The sequence below is a fragment of the Panthera pardus genome, unplaced genomic scaffold (genome assembly GCF_024362965.1).
Source record: "Panthera pardus isolate Hobbes unplaced genomic scaffold, ASM2436296v1 HiC_scaffold_16, whole genome shotgun sequence".
NCBI lineage: Eukaryota > Metazoa > Chordata > Mammalia > Carnivora > Felidae > Panthera > Panthera pardus.
In genome coordinates, this window is record NW_026526721.1 from 69010945 (window position 1) to 69035717 (window position 24773).

General features: G+C 45.0%; 1 protein-coding gene across 4 annotated transcripts in view; it reads left to right on the forward strand.

Moving 5' to 3' along the window:
• Nucleotides 1-405: 405 nt before the first annotated feature.
• Nucleotides 406-24773, forward strand: part of KALRN (kalirin RhoGEF kinase) — a 669312-nt gene continuing 644944 nt past the window's right edge. For 2 of the 4 annotated variants that reach the window (XM_053903452.1, XM_053903454.1), the window contains exon 1: nt 406-846. In XM_053903452.1, coding sequence (XP_053759427.1) covers nt 774-846 — 73 coding nt within the window. In that variant the 5' untranslated portion in view covers nt 406-773. The remainder of the gene's footprint in view (nt 847-24773) is intronic. The other 2 variants (XM_053903456.1, XM_053903453.1) reach the window with 2 other exon arrangements.

Genomic DNA, 24773 nt, shown 5'->3' on the forward strand with positions numbered 1-24773 from the left:
CTAGTGCCGCCACGAACAATAGCTCGCTGCTCGGGCTCGGCTCCGGGAGAGGCCGAGGCGCGGCCGCGGGGGAGGGAGGCGTCCGCGCCGCCGGGGGCCCGCGGTGAGCGGCCGGCCCGGGCCGGAGCTTCAGTTCAGCTCCGCGCCGTCCGGGTCATTGTTGGCCGGGACTGAGGGAGCGGGAGCCGGGGGAGGAGCTGGAGAGGCGACGGCGGCGGCGGCGGCGGCGGCGGCGGCGGCGGCGGCGGCGGCGGCGGCGGCGGCGGCGGCGGGAGCCAGAGGGGGAGCCAGAGAGCGAGCGAGCGAGCGCGGGAGGGAGGAGGTAGAGAGACAGGGAGGGTGGGAGGGAGGAGGAAAAATAAAGAGGAGAGCCGAGCAGGGCTGAACAATAGAGACAGGCGGACGGGCGAGGAGAAGAGCCAGCTGCCGCTGCTGGGGAAGAGCGGGCGCCCAGGCAGGGCGGACCCCGGCCCCGGCCCGGTCCGGCTCCGGCCAGACAGCAGGGCGGCCAGCGCCCGCAGGGAAGGGGTACCATGGGGCAGCCGGCGGCAGGCGCCCCCAGCCCGCCGCGCGCCTCCGCCTGAGGGAGGCTGGGCGTCCTCTGCCCCAGCCCCGCCGTCCCAGCCGCCCGAGCCGCCCGCCCTCGAAGCCGCGAGTCCTCCTGGTCTGCGGCCGCGGCCGCTGCGCCCCGCGCCCTCCGCCCAGCGGGCGCCCCGCAGCCCTCGGCCCCGGGCTCGGCCGGCCCCGGCTGCCCGCGGACGCCTCCCCCAGTCATGAACCCCCCGGAGGGGGCAGCGGAGGAAGGAGGAGCAGCCGACTCGGACGTAGATGCCTTTTTCCGGACAGGTAAGCTGGGCAGGGCGCGGGGGGCCCGGGGGAGGGCTGCTGCTCGGGACGCGGCGTCTCGGACAAGTTTGGGGAAGGAGGGCTGTTGCTGGGGTGTGCGTGTCGGGGGGCAGTCCTCCGTGTCGTCGGACTGGAGTTGCCGAGATTCTTGTTGTTATGGCAATGCTGCTTGCGTTTTGGGGAGGGGTGGGGGCTGGGAGCCCGGCACCCCTCGGCGTTCACCCCACTTGCGAGAGTCGGTGTTGGGGAGGCGGGAGGCGGTCCCCTCGGCCGCCTTCTCCTGGAGCGCGGGGATGGGGCGATGTTGGATCACTTTGCAGCGCGCGGCTCAGCTACCGGCGTCCCTGGCCCCTCCCTCGTCTCCCCCCTCCCCCAGCGCCTGTCAGCCAGCCTCCGGCCGCCCTGGGCTGGCACCCCATCTGGGGCCAGGGGCCCGGGGTCCTGACGTGTGGAGAGGGGCAAGAGGGGACCGGGAGTCGCTCACGCTGCAGACTGACAGTCAGGAGCCGGGCGGACCAAGGACGGTCATGCCTGGTGCGTGTGGGGAGTCGGCGTCTCGGACTTAAGAGGCAGACCGGGCTGGGAGGGCGGTGGGCGCCTTGGACCTCCTCCGTGTCCTCCTCTTCTCCAGTTCTGGGAACGGATGAGCTTTTCTTAGGAATCACTCATTCCTGGAAGTGTGAGTTAGCGTCCTCCTCATACACACCCACTGAATCTTTTGCTTGCCTGTGGTATAAGAGCCCCCAGATCTGTCTTTACAGCTGTTTGTCGCCCCTGCCACCTCCCATCCCCCAGGTCTATAGCTCTTGCTCCCGGGCTCCACAGCCCGTTCTCCAAAACAGACACCGACCACCCTCGTCTCCCACCACCTGTGGCCCTATTTCTCTGGCAGCCAGGGATTCCCCATCTCCCGTTTACCTGTGGCTTCCACCAGTTCCTCATCTCCCGTGTCGGGAACCATTTTGTCTGGAATCTTTGTCCCAAGGAGTCCAATAAGTTATGGGGACCCTGCACATCTGCCCTGTCCTTCCATAAGTTGGATTAGAGGACATGAACTGGTGGGGTCAAGGATCAGGTTAGCTCTGAAGGCTCTCTGCACACCCATCTGTTTCCTAATCTCATTGCCTTGCCCTAGAGGTCATCTCTAGGGAAGAGGGTGGGGTGCTTTGTTGGGGAGACTTGTGGCTTTAGAAGTCAAGACTTGATTGGCCCATATGTTCATTTTCTGGTTGGTCTGAAGAGGAAAGAGCTGGAGGGCAGGAGATCATGCCAGGGCCTGGAGAAAGCAGAGGAAGCCTCTGTTATACGCTACTGCTTCCAAGGGCTCAGCACCCCCCCACCAAATCAGTCTCTATCTCTTGCACTCACACATACTCACACACACTGCCCAGGACCCAAAGCATGGATTCTAAAGAGGTGCCTGACCTAAGTTTATAACTTGACATCTAGGTTGTAATGTTCTGGGGCCTGAGTGATAACCTGAAATACTCATCAGGAGGTCTCCCCTGACACCCCCTGCTGCCCCACCCCCCCACCCTCTCTGTCCTCCCATCTCTGGACAAAGTCTGCCTTTTCTTAGCTCTAGGGAAAAAAAAAACTCTTGGAGTGTGACCTTTCCCACCTTCCTTTTCTGGATCCCACTTTCATCTTTTGACAACCACTCCTCCTTCACCTTTCTTATTACCTAAACATTAGTTCCTGTCCATTCCTTGTCCCAGGCCCTTGGGCTGAGTTCAGTTTCTGGAGGTTTGATAATTTTGACAAATTCACACAGTGTTAATGGTGTTAATGGCCTATAATGGTCCAATGTGTTACTTTTCCCAGGGCCTTTCCAAATACAATGTGTGGCTTATGTATGGCTCAAATCACAGAATAAATAGCAGACTAGGGTCTGTCTCCTGTGGGACTCCTGTTGAGGATATTCCCCTTCCTCCTTGGGGAGCCTTTTTTTGGGGGGGGGGTTAGATCTGATGTGCACTTAGAATCAGAGAAAGGTTAAATCTGCAATGAAGAAGGCTGGAAATGACTGATGACCTGTAACAAGTTGCAAGTGGGGATGCACACTGCTGGTCGCTAGGTCTAGGACTGCTTTCCTCCCAGCCCCCCAACATGGTCCTCTGTGCTTTGCTTCCTGATTTTACCCTCACTAGTCTCTAGCCTGGGCTCTTGCTGAAGATTCTTAAGCCTGGGATAAGGCCACATTTTGTAACCTTCTCCCTTCTGATTCTCCATCATTATGGACCATAGCACTGTACCTGGTAGCTAGACAGATTATAAATTTATTCAGTTGAACTGAGAAAACTTCAAACACATTTTCAAAGTCCCTAGCACCAAAGTTACCCCCTACTTTCTGGTGGAAAATTTTGCATGCACAAGGACGAGACTGGCAATTGCTTTGTCAAACCCTGGCATACTGTGCTTCTAATTAGGAATGTTTCAAATAATTCTGTCATTTTGGTCCCTTACTAGTCCTCTTCTGATTATTTTGGTATCTCAAGTCTCCTGACCAATCGATAAAGCTATATTCCCTAAATTTCAACTCCCTTGCACACATGTACATATGCACACACACAAACACACACACATACACACATGTACACACACCAGCCCACTATTCTTATTGGTGGATTCCATATTGTCTTCTTAGGAATTCTCTGTTCCAAGCCTGGGAGTGTGTCACAATAGTTTTATTTATCATTTTTATTAGGTAGAGGAGGGGAAATATGGGAGCTCAAAACTGGGAATAGAAACCAATTGGAATAGAAAACCAACAAGGACTCGGGGCGCCTAGGTGGCTCAGTCGGTTAAGTGTCCGACTTTGGCTCAGGTCATGATCTCACAGTTCGTGGGATCGAGCCCTGCATTTGGCTCTGTGCTGACAGCTCGGAGCCTGGAGCCTGCTTCTGATTCTGTGTCTCCCTCTCTCTCTAACCCTCCCCTACTCATGCTGTCTCTCTCTGTCTCTCAAAAATAAATAAATGTAAAAAAATTTTTTTTTAAAAAGAAAACCGACAAGAACTTTTCAACTCCTACTGGGAGTCTTCTGCTGTCCAGGGTGCTGTGGAATACAAAAGAAATATTCAGAGTGGTCTTTGACCTCAAAGAACTTTTAAAAGGAGTTTGACAATTATTGCTCAATTGGAGATTAATTAATTGGTAAACATGGTTCTATAAGATAAGAAGTTGACAGAACTATAGATGAGGTAGAACCAAAGGTAGTTCTTAAAGGGGGTGGAGAGGGAGGAATGCCATGGGCAAAAGGCACATAGGAGTTTGGGGCATGGACATTGAGGTTTCTGGGCTGACCAAAAAAAGGGGTAGGTTAGGGAGGAATAGGAAACAGGGATAGGTAAGTGGGGCAGGACAGATAGGGAGAGTCTGGGAAATCCAAGAAAGGATTTGGATTTGATTAAGAGTTAGTAGGGAGTCATTTTAGGTTGAGCAAGGGCATATCATGAAGAAAGTGGCAGTTGGAAAGGTTAATCTGGGGGTAATATGACTGATGAAGTGGAAAAGGGAGAGAAAGAATCCAGGGAGATGGAAAAGTGATTCAGAGCTGAGGGGGAGGGGGCTTGCTCTAGGTTGGTGGCAAAAAGGATGGGGAGTCAGGGACAGCTCTGAGAGACATTTTCAAAGACAGAAAAGTGGGGATTTGTTGACAAACTGGCTATAGGGGGAAAAGAAAAGTAAGCCCATGAGGAAACAGAAGTAGCTGGGTTGAGAGTGTAGAGGACTAACAGTGTGCCATTGACATGGTCTGATTGGGACAGGAACCGATTTGCAAGGCAGGTAATGATATTGGCTTTGGAACTAGTGAACTGGAGATGACTGATGGACATCCAGGTGGAGTTTTTTTTATGTGTGTGTGGGGAAAATGGGACTCAATACAGGAGCACAGGCAGGAGATTAGGGCTGGCGCTGTGGACTTGGAAATCTTCTGGGTCAAGGTTGGATGCAGCTGAAGCTTTGTGAATACACCATTTGTCAGAGGGAGGGACTGGAGGAAAGAGGGGAAGAACTAAAGTTAGAATTTGGGGGATAAACCCTTATTTATAACATGGCAGCAAAGGAGACTTGATCTTGGAGACCCCAGGGAGTCAGCGTGGGTTCTGAGGTGAAGACAGGCTGCAGACAGGGTGAGCAAGAGGAGTGCTGGGTAAGTGTCACCAGATGTGATAAAAACAAGGCCACTGTGAGCTCTCAGGAGTGCAGTATTAGAAGAGGCAGTCAGAGTAAGGATTTGGGGTGGTGGATAGGAACCCATTACTTGCACAGTTGATCAGTGAAAGGAAAAAGAGATTGGGTGCCGGTCAGAAGGAGTGTTAGTATGAAGAAAAGGAGTTTCATTTTTTTGCCAGAGAGTCAGAAGAGGTTTGCAGGTGGAAGGGAGAAAGCTTGTGGACAGGGAACACTGCAGATGCTACATTAATTGTTGACTTAGATACCTGGAACCTGAGACAAAAGTAGGTTCCCTAACAAAAATAAGAGCTTAGCTTTGGTGAGCAGAGGAGAAAATTCTTTTTTTTTTTTTTTTTTTTTGAGACTAAAAGGAAAAAAGTTAAAAGTTATAAGTGAAAAGAGATTGATATGGAAATATCTTCTACCTATATCTTTCTGTTGAGCTTTGGTCCTGTGAGTCCAGACATTTTCAACTGAAGTGTTTGCTGCTACCTGGACTTCAGCCAGCTTCAAACTCAACTCTGTGTGTCTTTCCAACTCCCCGCATTAACTTCTTCTCTTGTCTTCTTAGTTCTGTAAGTGACATCTCCCCCCCTCTCCCAGTCATGATAGTTAAAACCTTGGTTTTGTCTATGAGGAGTTTCTTTCCTCTAACAAATCCTATTGAATTATCTGTCATCATCAGCCCTTCCTGTTCATCGACAGCCTCTGCCCTAGTCCAGGACCTGTTATGCTGCCTGTGACCTCCTTTCTTGTCCCTTGGAATCTGCTCTCTCACCCCCACTCCAAATTGGCACTGCAGGCAAGATGGCACTAATTTCATCACGTTGCTGCCTGGTTTATGAACCTACAGTGACTTCCTAGTGTCTTCAGGGTCAAGTCTGTACTTCATATCTCAGCTCCAGCCAGGCTGCTTTTCTCACTTCCCAAGGGCATCATCTACCTTTGCACCCCCACTTTCCAAATCCAGTTCATTCTTCAAAGGCTTGCGTCCTACCTTCTTCTGGGAGTCTTCACAGCTCACAGGACCAACTGTCTCCTCTGAATTCCTAAAACACTCACTTATCTATACTCATATTCTCACTGTATTAGTGGTATTATATTGTTTTTAGCCCTTTCATACGCATAAGGCTTGTCTCCCCCATTGAAGTTACTTGTTCTTTGCAGGTAAGGAAAAAGATATTTTAAAAACCTTGAAATTCATCAAAAACAAAAACAAATCACCTCCTCCTAATGTAGATAAAACAAAATTGGTAAAGTATATGCAGTTGTTAAATCTAGGTGGTGGTATATTGATATTTACTATATGATTCTTTAAACTTTTGTCTCAGATGACAACCTCATTCTTCCTGGACAGAGGAACTGGACAACATCATGTCCAGATCATCAAGAAGATGTTATTTTGGAGTAACACCTATTTTGTGCAATTCTTTGAGTAAATATCACCTCTCCATCTGTGCAGTGCCAGGCACTGAAGGGGAGTGGTTTCTTCTGCAGGAAAGGAAAACATCTCTTTTTGACACCGGGCTTGATGCGATGCTCCAGAATCATGCTTAATTCATGTTTGTTTTCCTTTTTGATTCTCTTCTACTTCTACCCACCATGAATTGGGCTTTAGGTCACATCACTTTCCAGGAACTTCTTGGGGAGTATGGAGAGGACTTTTTTTTTTCTGGAGATGGAATGTTGTTAATATTTCTAATATTGTATTTATGCAGGCTATTTCTACATTAATATATTTTAGAACATATCAACGACAGCCAAGCACACTATAAGATTTGGGAGGTTTTGCTTTATCCTGTGCCACCAGTCATAAATAGCTTGATTATTGACACATTCTGTTCAATTGTATTTGAAAATCCTTTGGGGGAATGGAAGAAGTGTTGGAACAAACTGAAGCTGTAGAAAGAAATTAGGTGAGAAGTAATAAAAATCTCTGTGGCTCTAAATATCAGTAAAACACTAGAACTGGTGAATTAGGAGTCCTTCTCAGATGTTAGAGAATTAACACTTTTACTTTACAGACTTCTTTCTGCTTCCAGAGGTAGGCAGTATGGTATAGTCCAGTGGTTCTCAGGTGGTGACAATTTTGTCCCCCAGGGAACGTTTGGCAATATCTGGAGAGTTTTTTGATTGGCACACCTTGGTATCTAGTGGGTAGAGGTCGAGTGTTCTGCTAACATCTTATAATGTACAGGACAATAAAGAATTTTCTAGCCCCCAGATGTCAATTGTGTTGAGGTTGAGAAACCCTGGGATAGCCTGAAGATCATGGGCTTTGGATCAGATAGGCCTGACACTAACCAGGGGTAGAATCTTGGGTAAATTATTTAATCTCTCTCATTTTCAGTCTTTTGCAAAATGGAACTAAGAATGCTTATTTCACAGGTTTGGAGGACTAAATAGGAAAAATGTGTTAACAGCATCTAGCCATTTCTGATACACAGTGGTAGCACAAGACATCCTAGCTGCCCCTGTTGTTCCTGTTTCAATTATTAGGTGAATATGCTTACACACAGGCTGGGGGATCTCCAAAAAGAGGTGTTGTGTAGGGCTTTTTCCAGGAGGTGGGAGAGGGTGCCAGAGAGGTACATGATGAAGTACAGGGAGCCTGTGTGTGGAATCAGAAGGTTAGGGTTTGGGCTTCAGCTGTCTTTTATTCATTCATTCAGTCATTTGTTTGACAGATATTTATGGCATACCTACTGCAGCCATGTACTGTTCTATGGGAGTGTATAAAATCATTACAACAAAGAATATAGAGCAGGAAGGGGAATGGATATAAATATACCCCTTCAGGGAGCACTTGGATATAAGAGGTGGGAAAGGAAGGAAAAGCCTGTGAAGGAGGCTGAGAAGGTCAGACAAGAGAGCAGGAGATGAACACTCCCCTTTGAGCTCTACTTCTCTGAATGACTTGGGCAAGTGACTTTAATATCTGTGTAGGATGAGGATAATAGCCCTCTCTCCCCTTTCCTGTATAGGGCTGCTGAGAGACTCAAATAAGATTATGTGAAGGGTCTTTATAAGTTGTACAGTTCTATCCACATATATGTAGATAGTTCCTTCTAAATCGAACATTCTATTACTCTAAGTGCCTCTCCTGACAAATATTATTTTATTTAATCTGACCTCTATGAGATCTTTCCAGTCCAGGAAGAAAGCAGTCCTTTTCAATTTGGTTTCCCAAAGGGACTGGATGGGGCACCCTTCTTACAACAGGTCAGGACACTTCTGTTCTCTCTCCCTCCACAAAAGTATAAAGATGCCAACCCCCCAGCCCTCCAGACCCTGGCACATGGCCCCGTGCTTTCTGGAGGAGCCCAGTGAGAATGGAGTTCTTGCTTCTGCCAAGCCTCAGGTGGGTGCAGTGAATCAGTCCTTTCCTGCTCCTTCTCTGTCTGCATGCAGTTCAGACTCCTCCTGCCACTCCTTTGTGTGTGAATGACTGGCAGCAAAATAACTAGGAAATGATTGACGGCCACAGGGCTGTTGGATCAATAGAGCTGCTTGAAATCGTGTCTGCTGAGGAGTGAGGGAACAGAAAGAATAAGCTGGGAGGACAGAGGAATTAATTTAAGGAAATAAAGAAACTGTTGGGGAATTAGCTTTGTCTCCTCCCCTTCTGCGTTATTAGAAGGGAACTGGAGACTAGCTAGAAAACATGGATACAAGGGATAAACAGGTGGGAAAATGAAAAGTGGCTGATGAGCTGTGCTGTTAAGGAAGTGGTTACTTATTGAGCTGAGGCTTGAAAGATGGGTGGGATTTAGATGGGGAGGACAGAAAGTGATGTGTTCCCATGTTGGGACAGTGTTAGAAGGAGGTATGAGGGCCCATGGCATGTTTGGGCCAGTAAGTGGTCCAGTTAATGTGACTCAGGGGATGCAGGTGGAGGGTCAATGGGAGATAAAACTCAGAAGGGGGTCGGGACGAGGTTGATTGATTGCTACATTTATCAAACATTTACTGGGCTCCCAGAGCCTACAGGGCTTTAAATGACAGGCCAAGGAGTTTGGTCTTTATCTGCAGTTTCCTTTTGGGAGCTGCTAAAAATTTCTGGATGGGATGGAGGCACGATCAGGAAGATAAATTTGGCAGCCCCACGGAGGGTCAAATGGAATGGGGGAGGAACTTTTGGCCAGTGCCGGATTAGGAGGCCACTGTGATAGGTCTGAACTTGAGATGCCACAGTGGAAATGGAGAGGAGGGGGTGGCTGTGAGGGACCTTGTGGACCTAGGGTCCATGGGACTTGACAACTTGAATGTAGAGGTGTCAAGGAAGAGGCAGTAATCAAGGATGATGCCAAAGCTTAGAGCCTGGGTGACTGGAGGGATGGAGGTACCCTAAATGAAAATGAGGAGTTAGGAAGAGGAGGAGCAGCTATAGGGAGGCAGGAGGAGAGGGAGGATTTGGGAGTTTACTTTGGGACATGTTGCATTTCAGGTGTCAGTGAAATAGCTAGGGGAGGTGTCGGTTCTGTAGGCGGGTAAGGAAGGGAATCTGGAGCTTTGGAAGGAGGCCAGAGCCAGAAATATAGGTTTGGGAGATATCCGTAAGAAGTTGTGGCTGGAGCTATCAGAGTAGATGAGATAATAAATGAAAAGCATGTACAGACTTAAGGGCAGAGGGCCAAGGACAGGGCTGGAGGAGAACCAGGGGAGAGCAGTGCTTGGAGAAAAATGCTGCAGATGGGTTGAGGGAGATGAGGACTAAGCATACAGACTTGGTTCTGGAAATTGGGGGATCAGCGGTAACCTTTGCAAGAACAGTTTCAATCATGTAGGGGAGGTGGAATTCAAATTGCAAGGGGAATGGGGAGTGAGTGGATGGGAGGAAGTGGTGGGAGTGCATAGAGATGACTCTTTGGAAAGGTTTGGCTGTGAAAGGAAGGTTAAAAATAGTGAGGTAGTTGGAGATGGGTAGCAGTTGAGGGGAGGCTTTTTTTAGGTAGGGAAGATACATGAATACCTAGGGGTGGGGAGGAAGAAGAAGGCAGGCATGGGGAAGAGAATGAATATTTAGGAAAGAGAGAAGTGGTGGATGGAGGAAGGTCCTGGATGGGTCTGGAGAGGTGGATCTTAAGGTCAGCTTAGGGATGAGCCTTGGGCCAGAGAAGGGGGTGGGGTAGGCAGACCTTAGTAAAGTAGCTGGCCAGAAAGGACCTTGGCTGAGGGCTCAATGTGCCTGATCAACAGCCCCACTAGAGGGAGTATCAGCTGGTTGGAGGTCTGGGGGCTACTGGTGGCGTGCTTGAGAGGGTAGCACGAGCTGAGGGCAGCTGTGAAGTGGACAGGCTGGGTTGGCATGGCCCTAGGAGGCCCTTGGGCAGAGAAGATGGGGAGCCGGCTGGGAGATCCCAAATTAGCAATCCTTTTCGAAGTGCTGGTGGCTTCTTTTTGTAGATTGAGGTGGGATTTGCTTCAGCCAATGGTGGGGTCTGCATAATTATCTCCTGCAGGGTATTAGGCAGAGAGGCAAGTCCCTGGGCTGGAGGGTAAGTGAGTAGAGGAGAGAGGGAGGTAGACCCATGCAAGAAGGTGTCACACGGCTTCCTGAGGAGGGGTACAGGCCTGGTAATGAGGCAGTATGTCTGTCAAGGATGGGACCTGCTCTTGAATTTCTAGAATTTCCTTAGAATTTCTAGAAGTCTCAGAACAAAGAGGAAGCAGAGTAGGGATTATGGGAGAGCCTCTTGCACATTCTTCTCCATGAGTGGGAACCCTTCACACAAGAGGGAAGATGCCAGTAAGCACACCCATTTCTTTGGCCCCAAAGCACTCCCTCTGGCTCTCATTTTAGGGGCAAATCCAAGAGCTGTCATCAAGTGAGGGGTCTTAGGTGGCCCTCCAGAGTGAGGGGAAGTAGGAATCCAGGGGCTGCTATTACCATAAGGTGGGGTGTGTGGGACTGGGTTTAGAATCCCTAGACTTAGAAGAAGTGGGAGTTTCCTTAGGTATGGCTATAAACAGTAATAGAAAGGGTATTATAATAGAGTGTAATTGTATGTATATGACTATTTTACACATATATTACGATCATATTATTAGATAAATCTTTACATTGTCCAAATGATGAAAATTATGATGCTTCAATAATTTCTTTCCCTCTCTCCTTCCTTCCTTCCTTCATTCCCTAACAGTGCAGAGATAGATGAGGATGAAATTTTTGAGCTTGCAACTACAGTTATTCCAGGGCATGGCAGTCAGGGACTGGGAATGTAGCTAAAATCCCTGCCTTTTACACTCTTACCCTGCAGTGAGGGACAATGGCTGTATCTATTGGGGGGTGGGGGTGGGGAAACAGTATTGAGTTGGCAGCTGGACAGTGGGCCTAGGAAGAGGCCCAGGAGACTGGCAGATGGTTAATTGGATGTGACAAAAGGGGGCTGGGAGGAGGAGTCTGGGGTCTCCTGGGGGATTCCTGTCTCTGACTTCTTACTGTCCTAGAAATGATGTGAGGAGAGAGAGGAGTGGCTCCAGAAACAGTTGAGGAAAAAGGTTGGCAGGACTCCATGTTGGGTATGTGGCCATGGAAGGACAGAGTGCCATTGGGAGTAATGTCACAGCTTTAATTTGGAGGATGGGTGCAAGATATTAAGTCTCTTGTCTGTACCCCAGTGCATTGGCACATAACATGCTCAGATACTTAGATATAAAGAGAATACTTAACCAAATATTGGAACAATTTTCTAGCTATTCTTTCTGATCCCAACAACTGAGTTTTGACAACCAAATATCATTATTACTTTTGATAAGAACTGGACAAAGAACTGATTAATTTTAGCAGAATATCAGATTTCAGTGAGTGGATCTCTTCATTCATTCTTACACTCATTCATTTAAGTGTCAAACACCAGCTGTACACCTACTAAGTGCCAGGCACTGGGAATACACAAACGAGTTGGAAATAATCTTTTCCACGGGAGGGTAACAGTCTAGTGGGATTGACTGATGCATAAGCAAACAATTGTGTTGTAGCATAGTAAGTGCCATAAAGAGGATTGGGTGTTGTACATTGAATGTATAGAGGGAAGATCAACAGCCTCACCTGGATGGGTGTGGGATTCAATGAAGAGGGGGTGCCTAGGCTGAAATAGATGAGGAGGTGGTGAAAATGAAGACAGACCACTGTTCAAGAAGTTTGGCAGTAAAAGTAAGGAGAAAATGAAAACAGTAATTGAAAGGACATTTTGGGAGTACAGTAGTGTTCTGTTTCTTGATCACAGATGTGATCTGTTTGTGAAATTTCAGAGACCCATAAACTTATGTGTACAATTTTATGCATACACATTGTGCTTCAATAAAAATCTTTAGGGGTGCCTGAGTAGCTCAGTCAGTTGAGCATCTGACTCTTGATTTCAGCTTAGGTCAGGATCTCACAGTCTTGAGATAGAGCCTCATGTCAAGCATGAGATTCCCAGTTAAGAGGTTATCTCGGGAATGGAGGGACAGTTCTTCTTCTGTGGCCATGGGAAAAGACCAGGTGGTTATAGGTCAAATGCTAGAGCTTTTATTAAACTGACCTGCATCTTCAGATAGCCAAGGTTATCTGACAGACTGAGGGATACTGAGAGCCTGAGAAGAGAGGAGATGAAATGGATCTATTTGCTGGAGAATGAGTGAGAATTGCATGAAAAATGATCTGTCCATTGGAGTTCAGAGTGGGCTGGGGATGCAGGCTTCTGCATCTTGCTCAGCCCTGGAGACTCTGGAGTGGATGTGACACCAGTGGACTCTTGAGTTCTTGGGTGGTGACTGGACAAGATGTCCGGGGTAGGGATGAGATGTGCAACAGACTTGTTTGGAAACTAGCCTCTTCCCTGAACCTTAATGAACATTGATGACCCTAACGCCTCTTGGAGGCCCTACCTTGGAAAATGGTCATGTCTAGTTTCCCCATGTAGGCTGTACATACCTTTTGCTTTGGACTTGTTTGTATTCTTCTCAACACCCAGATCAGTGCCTTGTGGTTAATACTTGCTTGTTTAGTATTTGTTGTCTTGCGTTTTTTTTTTTTTTTTTTTAAGAGCTATTTATTGGTGTGTAGGTCATTTGGGAGTTTCATAATAAAACACTATACTAAGGAAATAAATCATTTTTTTTGTGCGTGGACAGGCAGTTCTACCTTAAACAAATAGACTTATGAAATCAATATTGACTATGAAATATATCCCATAGCTCTTGTTGCTTCTGGATTAATTATAGGGGATCCCTTTTATTGCTTGCTTATAATATTCATATATTTCATAGCCACGGGAAAACTGAAACTTCACTCTTTCTTCAGAAAAACCCATGTAGAAAGTTCAAACACACAAATGGATTAGCTAGTCAATATTGAATGAGTGTCTGCTATGTGCCAAATATTATGCTAGATATTAAGGGTGCTTCTAAAGATGGGCAACAAATGGTCCCTATTTCTGAAGAGTTTATGGTCTTGTTGAGTTTAGGGGACTGAAATAGGAAAAAATGGCTAATTGGAGATCAATCAGAAAGGGAGTTTCACTCACTCATTGATTCATTTAATATGTGTTTATTGCCAATAAGCTAAAAGATCATTTAATTTAAATAAGTGGTAAACAAGGTCGCATTTAGAGAGATTTGATTTTTGGTATACCTTCATAGAACATTTATTTTTTATTCTACAGTTATTTTTCTATTATAAAAGCAATGCTGACTTAGTGTAGAGTATTTAGAAAATGTGATGGAGTGTAACGGATGGAAAAGCCACTGTAACCTTCTCGCCCAGAGAGAGCCCCTATGTTAATTTGAGATACTTCCTTGTGGTCTTGTTTCCTATGTGCATTCTCTCCCTTGATCTATGGTTTGTTTTTTGATCATCAAATTAAGGTGAAAAACAAATTGACGGGTGATAGACTTTTTCCTAAATGAGGCCATTTTTCCCAGTTAATATAAATATATGATGTACGTTTTTTTGTGTACAGTATACACATATCTGTTGAGCAAAGTAAGACACTCATAAGCCAATTAGCCTTTATATGGGGATAATGTAGGAAGACAGAGGATATGTTGGTTTTTTGGAGGGGTAAAGGCATTGATGCTTATTGTTAAAACAATAGTTATGCAAAACAAAAGTGCCGAATCTAAAGTCAAAAGCAAATACTATTTCTCCCTTCTCCTCCCTGATGTTAAGATAAATTCAACAGACATACATGCCTGTTGAATATACAAGTACATGTTTATACAAATGCATAGCTTTCTTTTTTATTGTACTTAACAAAAAGAGAATCGTGCCATACCTGTTATTCTGCAACTTGTTCTTATCACTTTATAATCATGGACATTTTTCCACGTCAGTACATATAACTCTACCTCATTTGTTTTAGAGTTGTGCTACTTTCTGTTGTATGGATGTGCCGTGTTTTATTTAACCATTCTCCTAATGATGGACATTTATAACCTGGCTTTTCTGTGGACCAGTGTTTGATCTGGGACATTATTTTGTCCAAAGAGTAGCAAGAAGGGTCACCCATTATTTGATCTTTTTCAAAGGTGACTGTAGGACGACTAATCATAGGTTCGGGATGTTCTCTGCTTTTATCCTCAGAAGAGCGTGAGGACAGCTAGTCCCTGTTTTCTGAAGGGTACCACTCTATGTAATATTTAAGGATGCTTTTGTTAGTGACATTTAAATAAGTGGTCTAGGCCATTAGCCTCTTTTGCTGTGTGTCTTTAAGTGATTTAGGAGCCAGATTTGCAGTCATAATTAGCCAAAAAAACCCAAACCAAAACAAAACAAAAAAACCCACATGTGTTCTGTGGGCTTGAGTGAAAGTTAATTCCAATACCACAGGTATGGAAGTGTTGTGTTTTAGGTTGTGTGTGCAAAAGCCATAGTCTGCATTTGACTAGAAGAATCCAAGGATGTGATTTGAGAGACCTTGGTTTCCAATGCTCCCCACCATTAATTAGCTCTGTGACTTGGCCAGGCCAGTTAACATGTCTGTTTTTACAGATGGGGCCTCTCTTTCCTCATCTGGAGAAAGTGGTAAACATACTTGTCCTGCCATACCTCATAAGAAGAGTATGAGAGAAAGTGGGATAATAGAAGATCACTTTGGGCAAACAAAATTGCTGACTAAATGAAAGGAATTTTCATCAGCTGCCTTTCTCTGAGCTCTCCCTTGGTTCTAAGTGTGGTTGAAAGCTGAGCTAGGGGACTTGGATGGGAGTGACAGCCCGTACTGTGTTTGAGGACTGTACATTTTTTCATGTCTGGTAGGAAATTGGCAGCACTAGAGATGGAGTGAAACGTTTCATGATATGTTCCATTTGCTTTTGGAAGAGACACGTAACGTGTGTATAGGAATGAAGAGTGGCTGGTCTAACTGCCCAGAACAGGGGAGGTTTTCTTTCTGATAGGTGGCAGTGTGGCTCAGTTGCAAACTTTCTCCTTATTACCCAAATATGCAAAGAAAATGTAGCTTTTAAATTTTCTAACATGGAGCTAATCTTTCTCATGAAACCCTAACCCACCTTAACTAGTTTATAGTATATCAAGGTTTTTTTTTTTTTTTTCTTTTTTTTTCTGTTCTCTTCTGGATTAGTTTTTTTGGATGATTGTTTTTTCAGATAAATTGCTCAATCACTCAGATTTTCTCCCATTCTCCCACTTCTCTTCAGTATGGCATCTGGGTGTGTAGAGGTGGGGGAAGGGAGAGAAGGGTGCTTGGAGCTACTGTGTAATGACTGGTCTGGTCTGATGCTTGCACTGGTATTTGCAAAGGTGTGGCTAGACCTGTCTTGCTTTTTGGGGTATTTTGTTGATACTCAGCACTAACATTCATATTCTAACTATTTGCCTATGGAGTCGAAGTCCCTGTACATGACAGCCTCAGTGTTCTGACCTCAAGCCTTTGGTCACTGACTCTCTGAGTACCTCTGAGTACCATTATCATAGCCTCTTCCACCATGTGGATTATGGTATGTGATTGATTGGTAGGCATTCTACAGGCCCATTGCTTCCTCAGGGGTGGCCTTAGGGTTGTCCAGTGTCATCACACCCATTGAGATCTTCTTTTCTAAAACTGCCTCCCTAAAACCTATCAGGTGTTCAGTTGCTCATATAGGAGGAAACCAAGACCCTGGTGTCTGATTTCCTAGGCTGAATTTTCCTGTGTTCTCCTGATGTTTGATCCTTCCCTCATGGCAAGAATCTCTCTGTCACTCTTTTTAAACTTTATTTATTTATTCTGAGAGAGAGAGAGAGAGAGGGAGGGAGAGAGAGAGAACACATGCATGCACACATGCATGAGAGAGGGAGGGGCAGAGAGAGAGAATTTCATGCAGGCTCTGTGCTGACAGCTCAAAGCCCTACACAGGGCTCAAATTCATGAACTTTGAGATCATGACCTGAGCTGAAAACCATCCAAGAGATGGATGTTTAACTGACTGAGCCACCCAGGTGCCCCCTGAATACTCTTTACCTCTCATTTAAAGTGATCTTAATGGTTAAGTCCACCCAGTGTGGATCTTGATATGTTAATGGGAGTTGAGAATTAAAGCTGCATAGTAAAAAAACTCGTATCCTGGACGTTAGTAGCTGAACATTGATGCTTTCTCTTTGTCTGCTACTGTAACTAACCTAAACTTCCATGAGACAAGTAGATGCTTCTGGCAGCGTAAAGGGAGGATAAATATATGTAATGACATATGAAAGAGAAAAATACATTATATTTTAAAGAGTATTATCCTAGTTAAAGCAATAACTTTGGGAAGAAAAGGTTTAGAAGTGGAGCTTCTAAAGCTGTCTTCTTTAGGATTCCATCCACACACGTGTGTTTCTGTGTGCACGTAAACATGCCAGGGTATGATGATGTTGATTCTTCCTGCAGGCCTTTAGTGAGCACTCCTGACATCCCTTGCACTGTGCTAGAGAGGGGAGTATGGTACAGCCTCTGTCTTCAAGGGGCTCCCAGTCTTCAGAAAGTGAAAGAGTGGCAATGGATTATACACAGAGCTGCACTGCTGAATCCTGCTTTTCGAGAGGTTGGTGTTTCAGTCTGGTAACGTGACTGATGTTTGAGTTAGAAGTCTTAATGGGACTGGTGTCCCCTTACCTTGCTTGGATCTGCTTTTCAGTCCCTTAAAATGGCCAGTTCTGGTTAGTTTTGCTTTTTCCAAAAAAACTAATTCTTTTAGCATCGGTCTAAGTTTCCATGAGCATATATTCTATAGAAAGGCCATGGTAAACAAGATCAATTTAAATTGATAATAAATAAATAGAGAAATGAAGTCCAACTCAGGGCTGTTGCTCTGCTTCTTCTGTGATGGAGTTGTTTGTTGTTTATAACTAAAATTCTTTCATCACTTTTAGCACAGGAAAACTTCTGTGTTTTATAGGGTGTTTCCACTCCAAGGCTCTGGGGCTCAAATAGTCCTAGTGGCTATGAGCAGTGTTTCTATTTTGACCAGGGAAAATGGGAGCTTTGGTCTTTGTGAAGGTGGCAGAAACTGGGAGACTGGCAAGTCAGATGGGCCAGGAAAGTACAGAGCAGAAATAAAAAAGCAGGTAAATATGGTGCCAGATGGTTGGGTCCAAGAGGAAAGAGTAGTGGGCTAGGTGCCAGGAGAACAGTATTGTTATTGATAAACTTGGTAAATCCCTTTCCCTCTCTGACACTGCTGAGAGTATTGAGCTAAGTGGCCTTGAATGCACCTACAACATTCTGAGCCAACTGGACACCAGAAAAGTCAACAGGGATAGAAACCAGGTGGTAAGTAGTCTCAGGACATTTATGCCCTGGTTCTGTGAAGACTTTCCATCCTTCTGAGGCTTTCTGTCTGCAGCTTGAGACTGCTTAGTCAGTCCACCTGGTGCCAGAGCTAGTAGGTGACCCAGCATTCTTGCTTGGGGAAGAAGGGCTCTAATTTCCTTGGGGAGAATCATCCTGGTGGTTAGCAAGTGGCCTCAAACTATTTTGGCCCTTAGAATCTTTTGAAATAAGGACCAAGTTCTGGGATTTCTGGGCCTGTGTTGAAAAGGCTATACTTTCTCAGCTTGTTCCTTTGGATCCCAAGCCCATAATTAGAGATATACCTCAATACCCTAGATAATGCCTTCATCAAGGCTCCATCAGAGCTTCCCTGGCAAGGCACAGGGAGGACTAACTTATTGATCTTCCTGCCAGCTCATGTCCTTGAACTTTTCTTCTTTTGGGTCAGATAGTGAAGATAGTGAAAGCTACCCGAAATCTTCATTTCCTAGGACATGTGCAAACCCAGCCACATCATCTCAAAAGGAGGCATGAGGTAATTAAGCAGCTTTCTTGGCTTTCTTCTAGGTTTCCTTCCACCCAGAACTCCTTATCCTTTCCTGCACATTCTGTAGACCTTCAGAGAACTCACATTTTGACAGAGAGAAACATTCCAATTTTGAAAAGTACACTAAAACATTCCAGGTACATGGTATGACTACGCAATGGAATACAGGGACACAAACCAGGGAGTGGGGAAGCCTATTTAGGCAACTGTGGTGGTATGGTGGTCATAGAGTAAATGTGCTTCAATGGCAGTTGGAAGATGAGCTCATTATCCAGTGTGACATGGTGGAGAGGGGCATTCCTGGCAGAGGGAGAAGGGTGGGCAAAGGCAGAGAGTTGTACAAGGTCATGGAGTTAGAGGTTATAGGGTGAGAGAGACTGGAGATACATGTGAGATTTTGGATTTTCATATTCCAGGATTTGGATTTTATCCTTTAAGCAGTGGGGAATCATAAGGGATTGAAGTGATGGAATAAAAATTATAACTTAGGCCAGTACAGTGTTGGAAGGGACACAATTGGAGATGAAAATTCTAGTTAGGAAACTACTGAAAGATAGTTGATGATACAAGGGATGTAATTGTGGTGGATTTCATGTCTAGTTGATGTAAGGTTGAAGGGGTGGTGAAGTGTCAGATAATCAACAGGGTTTTGGCTTTGGTTGTGGATAAAGGGCGATAGTGCTTTCACCAAGACTGGCACCACAGAAATCACACTGGAATCCTAGGAGAATTTCACAAGCTACCAGAACTTTTTACTGTGAAAGGGTTTAGCACTGCTGTATTCTTGCACTTCTTTCAACATTTTGAATACAAAACATAAACAAAATGACTGGAGGCTGGACAATTACACACCCAGATATCTTATTCCATGAGGATGGCAAGTGTGCATGCCTGTGTATGTGCATATATGTGCTTGTGTGCATGTGTGTGTTGTTGCTCATGCTCTGGATGCATATGTGTGTGCTGCTTCCATCATACTGGGTTCTCGACACAGTATCATTTTTCAGTATTATAATTCCCATCACCTCCCAGAAGTGCTCCCTTTAGGATCCATTTCTGCTTGGCTCAGTGTGCACAAACATTCCAGTGGGATTGATTGCTTGTGTCAAATTAATTTTTTCCCTTTCCAGGGAGTGTCTGCCATGTGCAAAATGGGGAAATCCCTAGGCCTCTAGCCAAATGCAAGTTCAGATAGACGAGTAAAGTCAGGCTTGGGTCAAGAATTGGCTTAGATGGCCACAGAGGCTGCACCTGTATACTTAAGACACTTTTCCCAGCATGCTTTGTGTCTGTTCCTAGGCAACAGGAAACTTGAGGCTGGGTAGAGATGGCTGCAGATGAGAGGCTTGGGTCTTTGTAGTATTAGCTGTGGTACCACTTCCTGATCTCTGCTCCATTTTCCTGTTACTGATTTATATAAAGGTTGCAAAAGCCTCTGGAAGCAAATGGAGAAAATGCTGACTGTCTTTCACCTGACTGATGGGCAGTCAGTTTGCTGGACAAACTTTGGAGAGAAGCTCTGGGGTAGTTTTCCTTTCGGCCCCAATCCTGATGCTTCCCTGCAGGTTTTGGTGGATACTCAGAATGGACCTCCTAGGCCTTTCCCTAGCAGGTAGCCTTTAGTTGCATGGTGCTCAGCCAGCAGTCTTATCATATTATGCCTGTCTCCAGACACCAGACCAGGGACCTTTCCCACAGTTGGAACCATTGGTTAACTGACCTGTGTACACCAGGGTGGTCTAGGCTATGATGAACTAATTTGTATCTCAGCAGTTGAAGCTTTGTGAGATGTATGGTAAAGTTACCCTGAGGATGGTTATGTGTTCTTTTCCTATAACCTGAAATTCTGAAAGTCCTGATTAGCATTCATTTACTCTAAGTTCAGCTTTGTGGCTAATGGCTACCAGTAGTTCGAACCAAAGTTTCTTTAGAGGTTTATTGTCTATAGTCTAGTTGAATATAGCTCTTTAATTAGTGGGATTATGGCAAGTATCTTAGCTCATTCAGGTAACCATTAGCCTTCAGAACCTTTGGAACTTGAAGAAGTCTGATGAATTCCTCATCCCAAAGAGTAAAACGCTTAACTTCCACATTATCTCGTGTAACAGTTACTTCTTTTGGTGCGTGTATGTGGGATTTGGATTCCATTTGCGAAGAACTTTTACATAAATCAATAACAGAAATGATTTTTAGCATTTCCCAACAGATTCTGTAACGTATCACTTCTAGTGGAGGGCACACATCAGACTTGGTTATACAATTTAATTCTCTATAATTCTTATAGAATCTGATTGTAATGTCTGGTTTTTGAGCCAGGACAATTGGATTGCTGGAGGGGTACTGAGTTCACTGAAGTCTGCTAAACCGTTTCCAGAGTGTTTCCTCTTCCCCACCTCTCATGACACCCAACATGTCTCTTGAATCCAAAAGGAGGTCATCTAATTTCTTCCCTTTACCCAGTTTCTAAGCTCTTAGAGCCATTCAGTATATTCTACCTAGTTTGTTTTGATGTATTTATTTGATTTGTTATCCACAAGGGTAATTCTCTGACTGAGACTTTTTTCAGACCATCCTAATTATTTTATCTAGCAATATGCTAGTCGTGGAATAGGCATATTTGTGACTTTCCCTTTGGTTTTTAGTTTTCCTCATGAGAAAGACCAAGGTAGCTACTCAGATGAGGTCCTTTATGTCAGACCCAGAGCCAAATATGTAATCATGTGCTACCTTAGGTTTCCCAGAGGCCCTAGTACTGTAGAACTCTAGATCTGGCAGGACCTGATGCCAAAAGTGGCACCATGAAATCCAACCCTGAATCTCTTTAATGTAGAGCAGAAGGACAATTCCTTTAGGACTCTGTCAAATACTCTGGTGGGTGCCATTTTTTCCATGTCAAGACTTTTAAATTCTTATGCATTTAAATAGTTCTGTATCCAGGTAAATGCTTTATTCATTCCTTCTGGGACTCTTGATATGTGCACTTGTGGGGCTTTGTTCTCTGGGACTTTTCCATTTCTGGGCTGTTGGATTCAATTTTATCTCCCCATACATCAGCTTATGGTGAGAACCTTGCAAATTCCTGGAGAGCCTTTGTGGAGGTTAAGAACAAAGGAGGTAATTTATCTCCTCAAGTGTCAGAGCTTTTAACCCTATGTTAGTTGTAGTTGGGGCTGTGCTTTCCAGATACTTCTCAGCCCTTGAAAGGAAATTTGCATATGATTGTTTTATTTTTTTTGGAGAGGGACTTACCCCAAAATATGAGCAGTGGAAGGCTGTTCTGTTTGGATGTCAGTAGAGATCTTCTCAAGTTTGCTGGCTGGCTTGTAGCACAGACTGTGGCTGCAGTATGGTACAAAGGCACATGTCCCCAGTCTGGAGAGCCCTGTGTGCTGCTCTTAGCTCTGCGCTGGCCTTCTGTGTGTTCTTGGACAGGCCACCTCACCTCCCTGGGCTTGAGTTTCTTCACTATAAAGTGAAGGTGCTAAAAGGGATTGTTACTGAGGTTCCCTAAGTCTCTAAGTCATTTTGAGGTCATTTTGAGAGTCTACTTAGGAGAAGGTCCTCCTTTGCTTATCTCAGCTCTGAGAAAATGCTGGCCTATAAAGATGGACTGGGGTGGGGGTGGGTCCTTATGTTTGCATATGACACACAACATTCAGAATAAATTACCACCGGCTGATCTGTTCCTAGCCATTAAAAATCCAACAATAATGAACTAGCTTGCCAATCTCTGGGTGAGTTGTATGAATAAATTCTGAGACAGTTATAGTATCCTTAGTTCATACTTTTATAGGACCTGCCAGATATTTATGGGCTTCCTAAGAAAGTACAGTCAACAATTTTAGGGTAGCTATAATCTATTTATAACAACTATCCTTAAACATGGTTTGTTTCCTCTCCTGGTCTGTAAAGAAGATTTTTAAAGGAAAAAAAAATTGTTTGAATTTTCTCAGAGCCTCCAACTTCTTTAAATTGGATATTTGGCAAATCTCTTTCCCCAGAGATACTCGTCTTGGCTGGCCCTGCCAGATCTTTTCCCTCCCTATTAGAGGGAGTTTTAACTTCCATTGATTTATCCTTTACCACATTTGGCTTGGTCAAGAGTTGGTGGGGAGAGCAGTTGTCAGAGTGCTCCTTCCTCTGGACATTATACCTCCCGGACCATATCCTGTTGTTGTTGTTGTTGTTGTTGTTGTCGTCCTTCTTTTTCTCCTTCTCCTCCTCCTCCTTTTCTTTCTTTCTCTCTTTCTCTTTCTCTTTCTTTCTTTCTTTCTTTCTTTCTTTCTTTCTTTCTTTCTTTCTTTCTTTCTTTCTTTCTTTCGAGAGCATGATGTGGGGCTCAATCTGTGAGATCATGACCTGAGCCAAAATCTAGAGCCAGATGCTTAACTGACTGAGCCACCTAGGTGCCTCCTGTTCTTTTTCTTAGAACCTCCCCCACCACATCCCATCTTCTGCCACTCTGTCTTCAGATACAAGTATTATTCTGGAAGCTGGGCAGAGGGTGAGAAACTGGGACTGAGGAAACAGAAGCAAGGTTTAAAGGCCAAGAAATTCTCTAAGTTTATAGAATGGCCATCAGTCAGACCAGAGAGCATAGCAAGGTCAGAGTGCACTTCAAACCCAGATTCAGGACAGCAAGGGGCCAGGGAGGAGGAAGATAGATAAAGGCCAAGAAGATGAAATGGTAGAGGGTCAGTCAGGGAAAGCAGTAAAGGATCCACTCAGCATCTGGGGCATCTGCAGAAGTGAAGGGGCTGCAGGAGAGGGAGAGATGGATGGGAGTTCCAGCTATAGAAGTCTTATTGATTGAGGAATCTCTTCACTTTGTCCCTGTCCCCTGCATGTACAGGTGCCAGCTCCCAAATAGGAGGAGCCCAGTGACAGCACCTGGTTGGGCATGGTTCTTGCTGTCATTAGCTGCTATCCCCATACCTCCCTCTGGATCAAGTCATTCCATGAGGCTTTGCCATTTCTGCTGCTCATGGGCCTTCTGTTTTCTCCATTTAGTGAGCCTGCCTGTATCCAGGCTATTTTCTAAGCTTGGAGTTACAATTTGAAGGTTCAAACTATCTTACTGTTAAGAAAGTGAGACACTGGGCATCCACATTCCACACAGGACATTATCATTTAGTCCTAGAGGGTCTTCATATATGTAACTTTCCCCTTAAGTTCATGATAATGGAGCTACTACCTGTCTTTCTCTGATGCCACATCTTTGCGTTGAGTCCTTGGGTGCAGTTAACTCACTCTGATGGGTGGGCCAGGTGCTCTTTCTGGTCACAGATAAAACAGATTGTACCCCGAAGTGGCCCATTTATCTTTGTCCTTTTATTCTGTAAACACGGGTGACCCTTACTATTTTTTAATCCAAACTCTCCTCTGAGTTCTTCCCTCCCGAGCTTGCAAGTTTGGAAGTTATACACCTCCCTGTGGTGCCAGAGAGCATCAGCCTTATCTGTGGCCTGCCTCAGCACTGCAGGCTCTGTAGTCCTGACCTGCAATTGGATTTTTCTGGGATTTCCTACTAGAATTGATCCAGCCCAATGAAATCGTGAACTTCCCTGTAATATCTGTCTTTGCATCCTTTATCAATGGATTTAATGTCTTCTTCAACCTTTTCCAAATTGGCCCTTCCATCCTCCAGGCTGAAGATGAAAGTGTCTCGATTTATAATTTTTTTTTTTTTTTTTTTTTTTTTTTTTTTTTTTTTTAGCATCTAGGTTTGAGTTTTGGAAGTAGCTTTTTAAAATGTAATGTGAGAAACGTCACAGTGCATCACTTATTGGTTAATACCTGGTTGAGTCCAGCTCTTGTTCCATTGGAGATAGGCTCCTCATAATCCTCTTCCTTGTCCTCTCCTTGCAGAGACTTTCATTATTTGAAAAGAAGGGATTGGGTAGGGCAGAGGTTCCCAAACTTTCTCGGCTCATGGTACCTTCATGCCTCACTAATTTTCCCATGGCACCATTAGGCCAAACAAGACACTTAATAGATCTGTTCATAAAGTAGTTAGATCCCCAAACCTTAACAAGTACTTATGTACTTTACTAACAATGTAGTAGCCATTTGAAAAAGTAGTACACATAAATTGAGAGGAAAGTATTTTTATTTCATTCCTTAATAACCAAGGTTACTTACTACTGAGACATATGTACCTGTTGGGCACTGCACAACTTCTCAGACCTTGGAATCAGATTAGATATTACTCCCTTCATTTCCTGCTGTCTATTGATTATTGTGTTATGTTTGTTTTTTATCATAGCAACTGCCCCAACTCCAGTTTTGCAAAGATCTGATGTCATTGAAAGGAATGAAGTACAATTTAACGTTGAAGCTGACAACTGTCTTTTGCTAGTAGCCGTGTGGTGTTTGACAGACATCAAACATTGATATATTTCCCTCAAACATTTAAACATTCCACAGAGAACTGATGAATTTTCTGTGGTGCCTGGGTGCCTTGG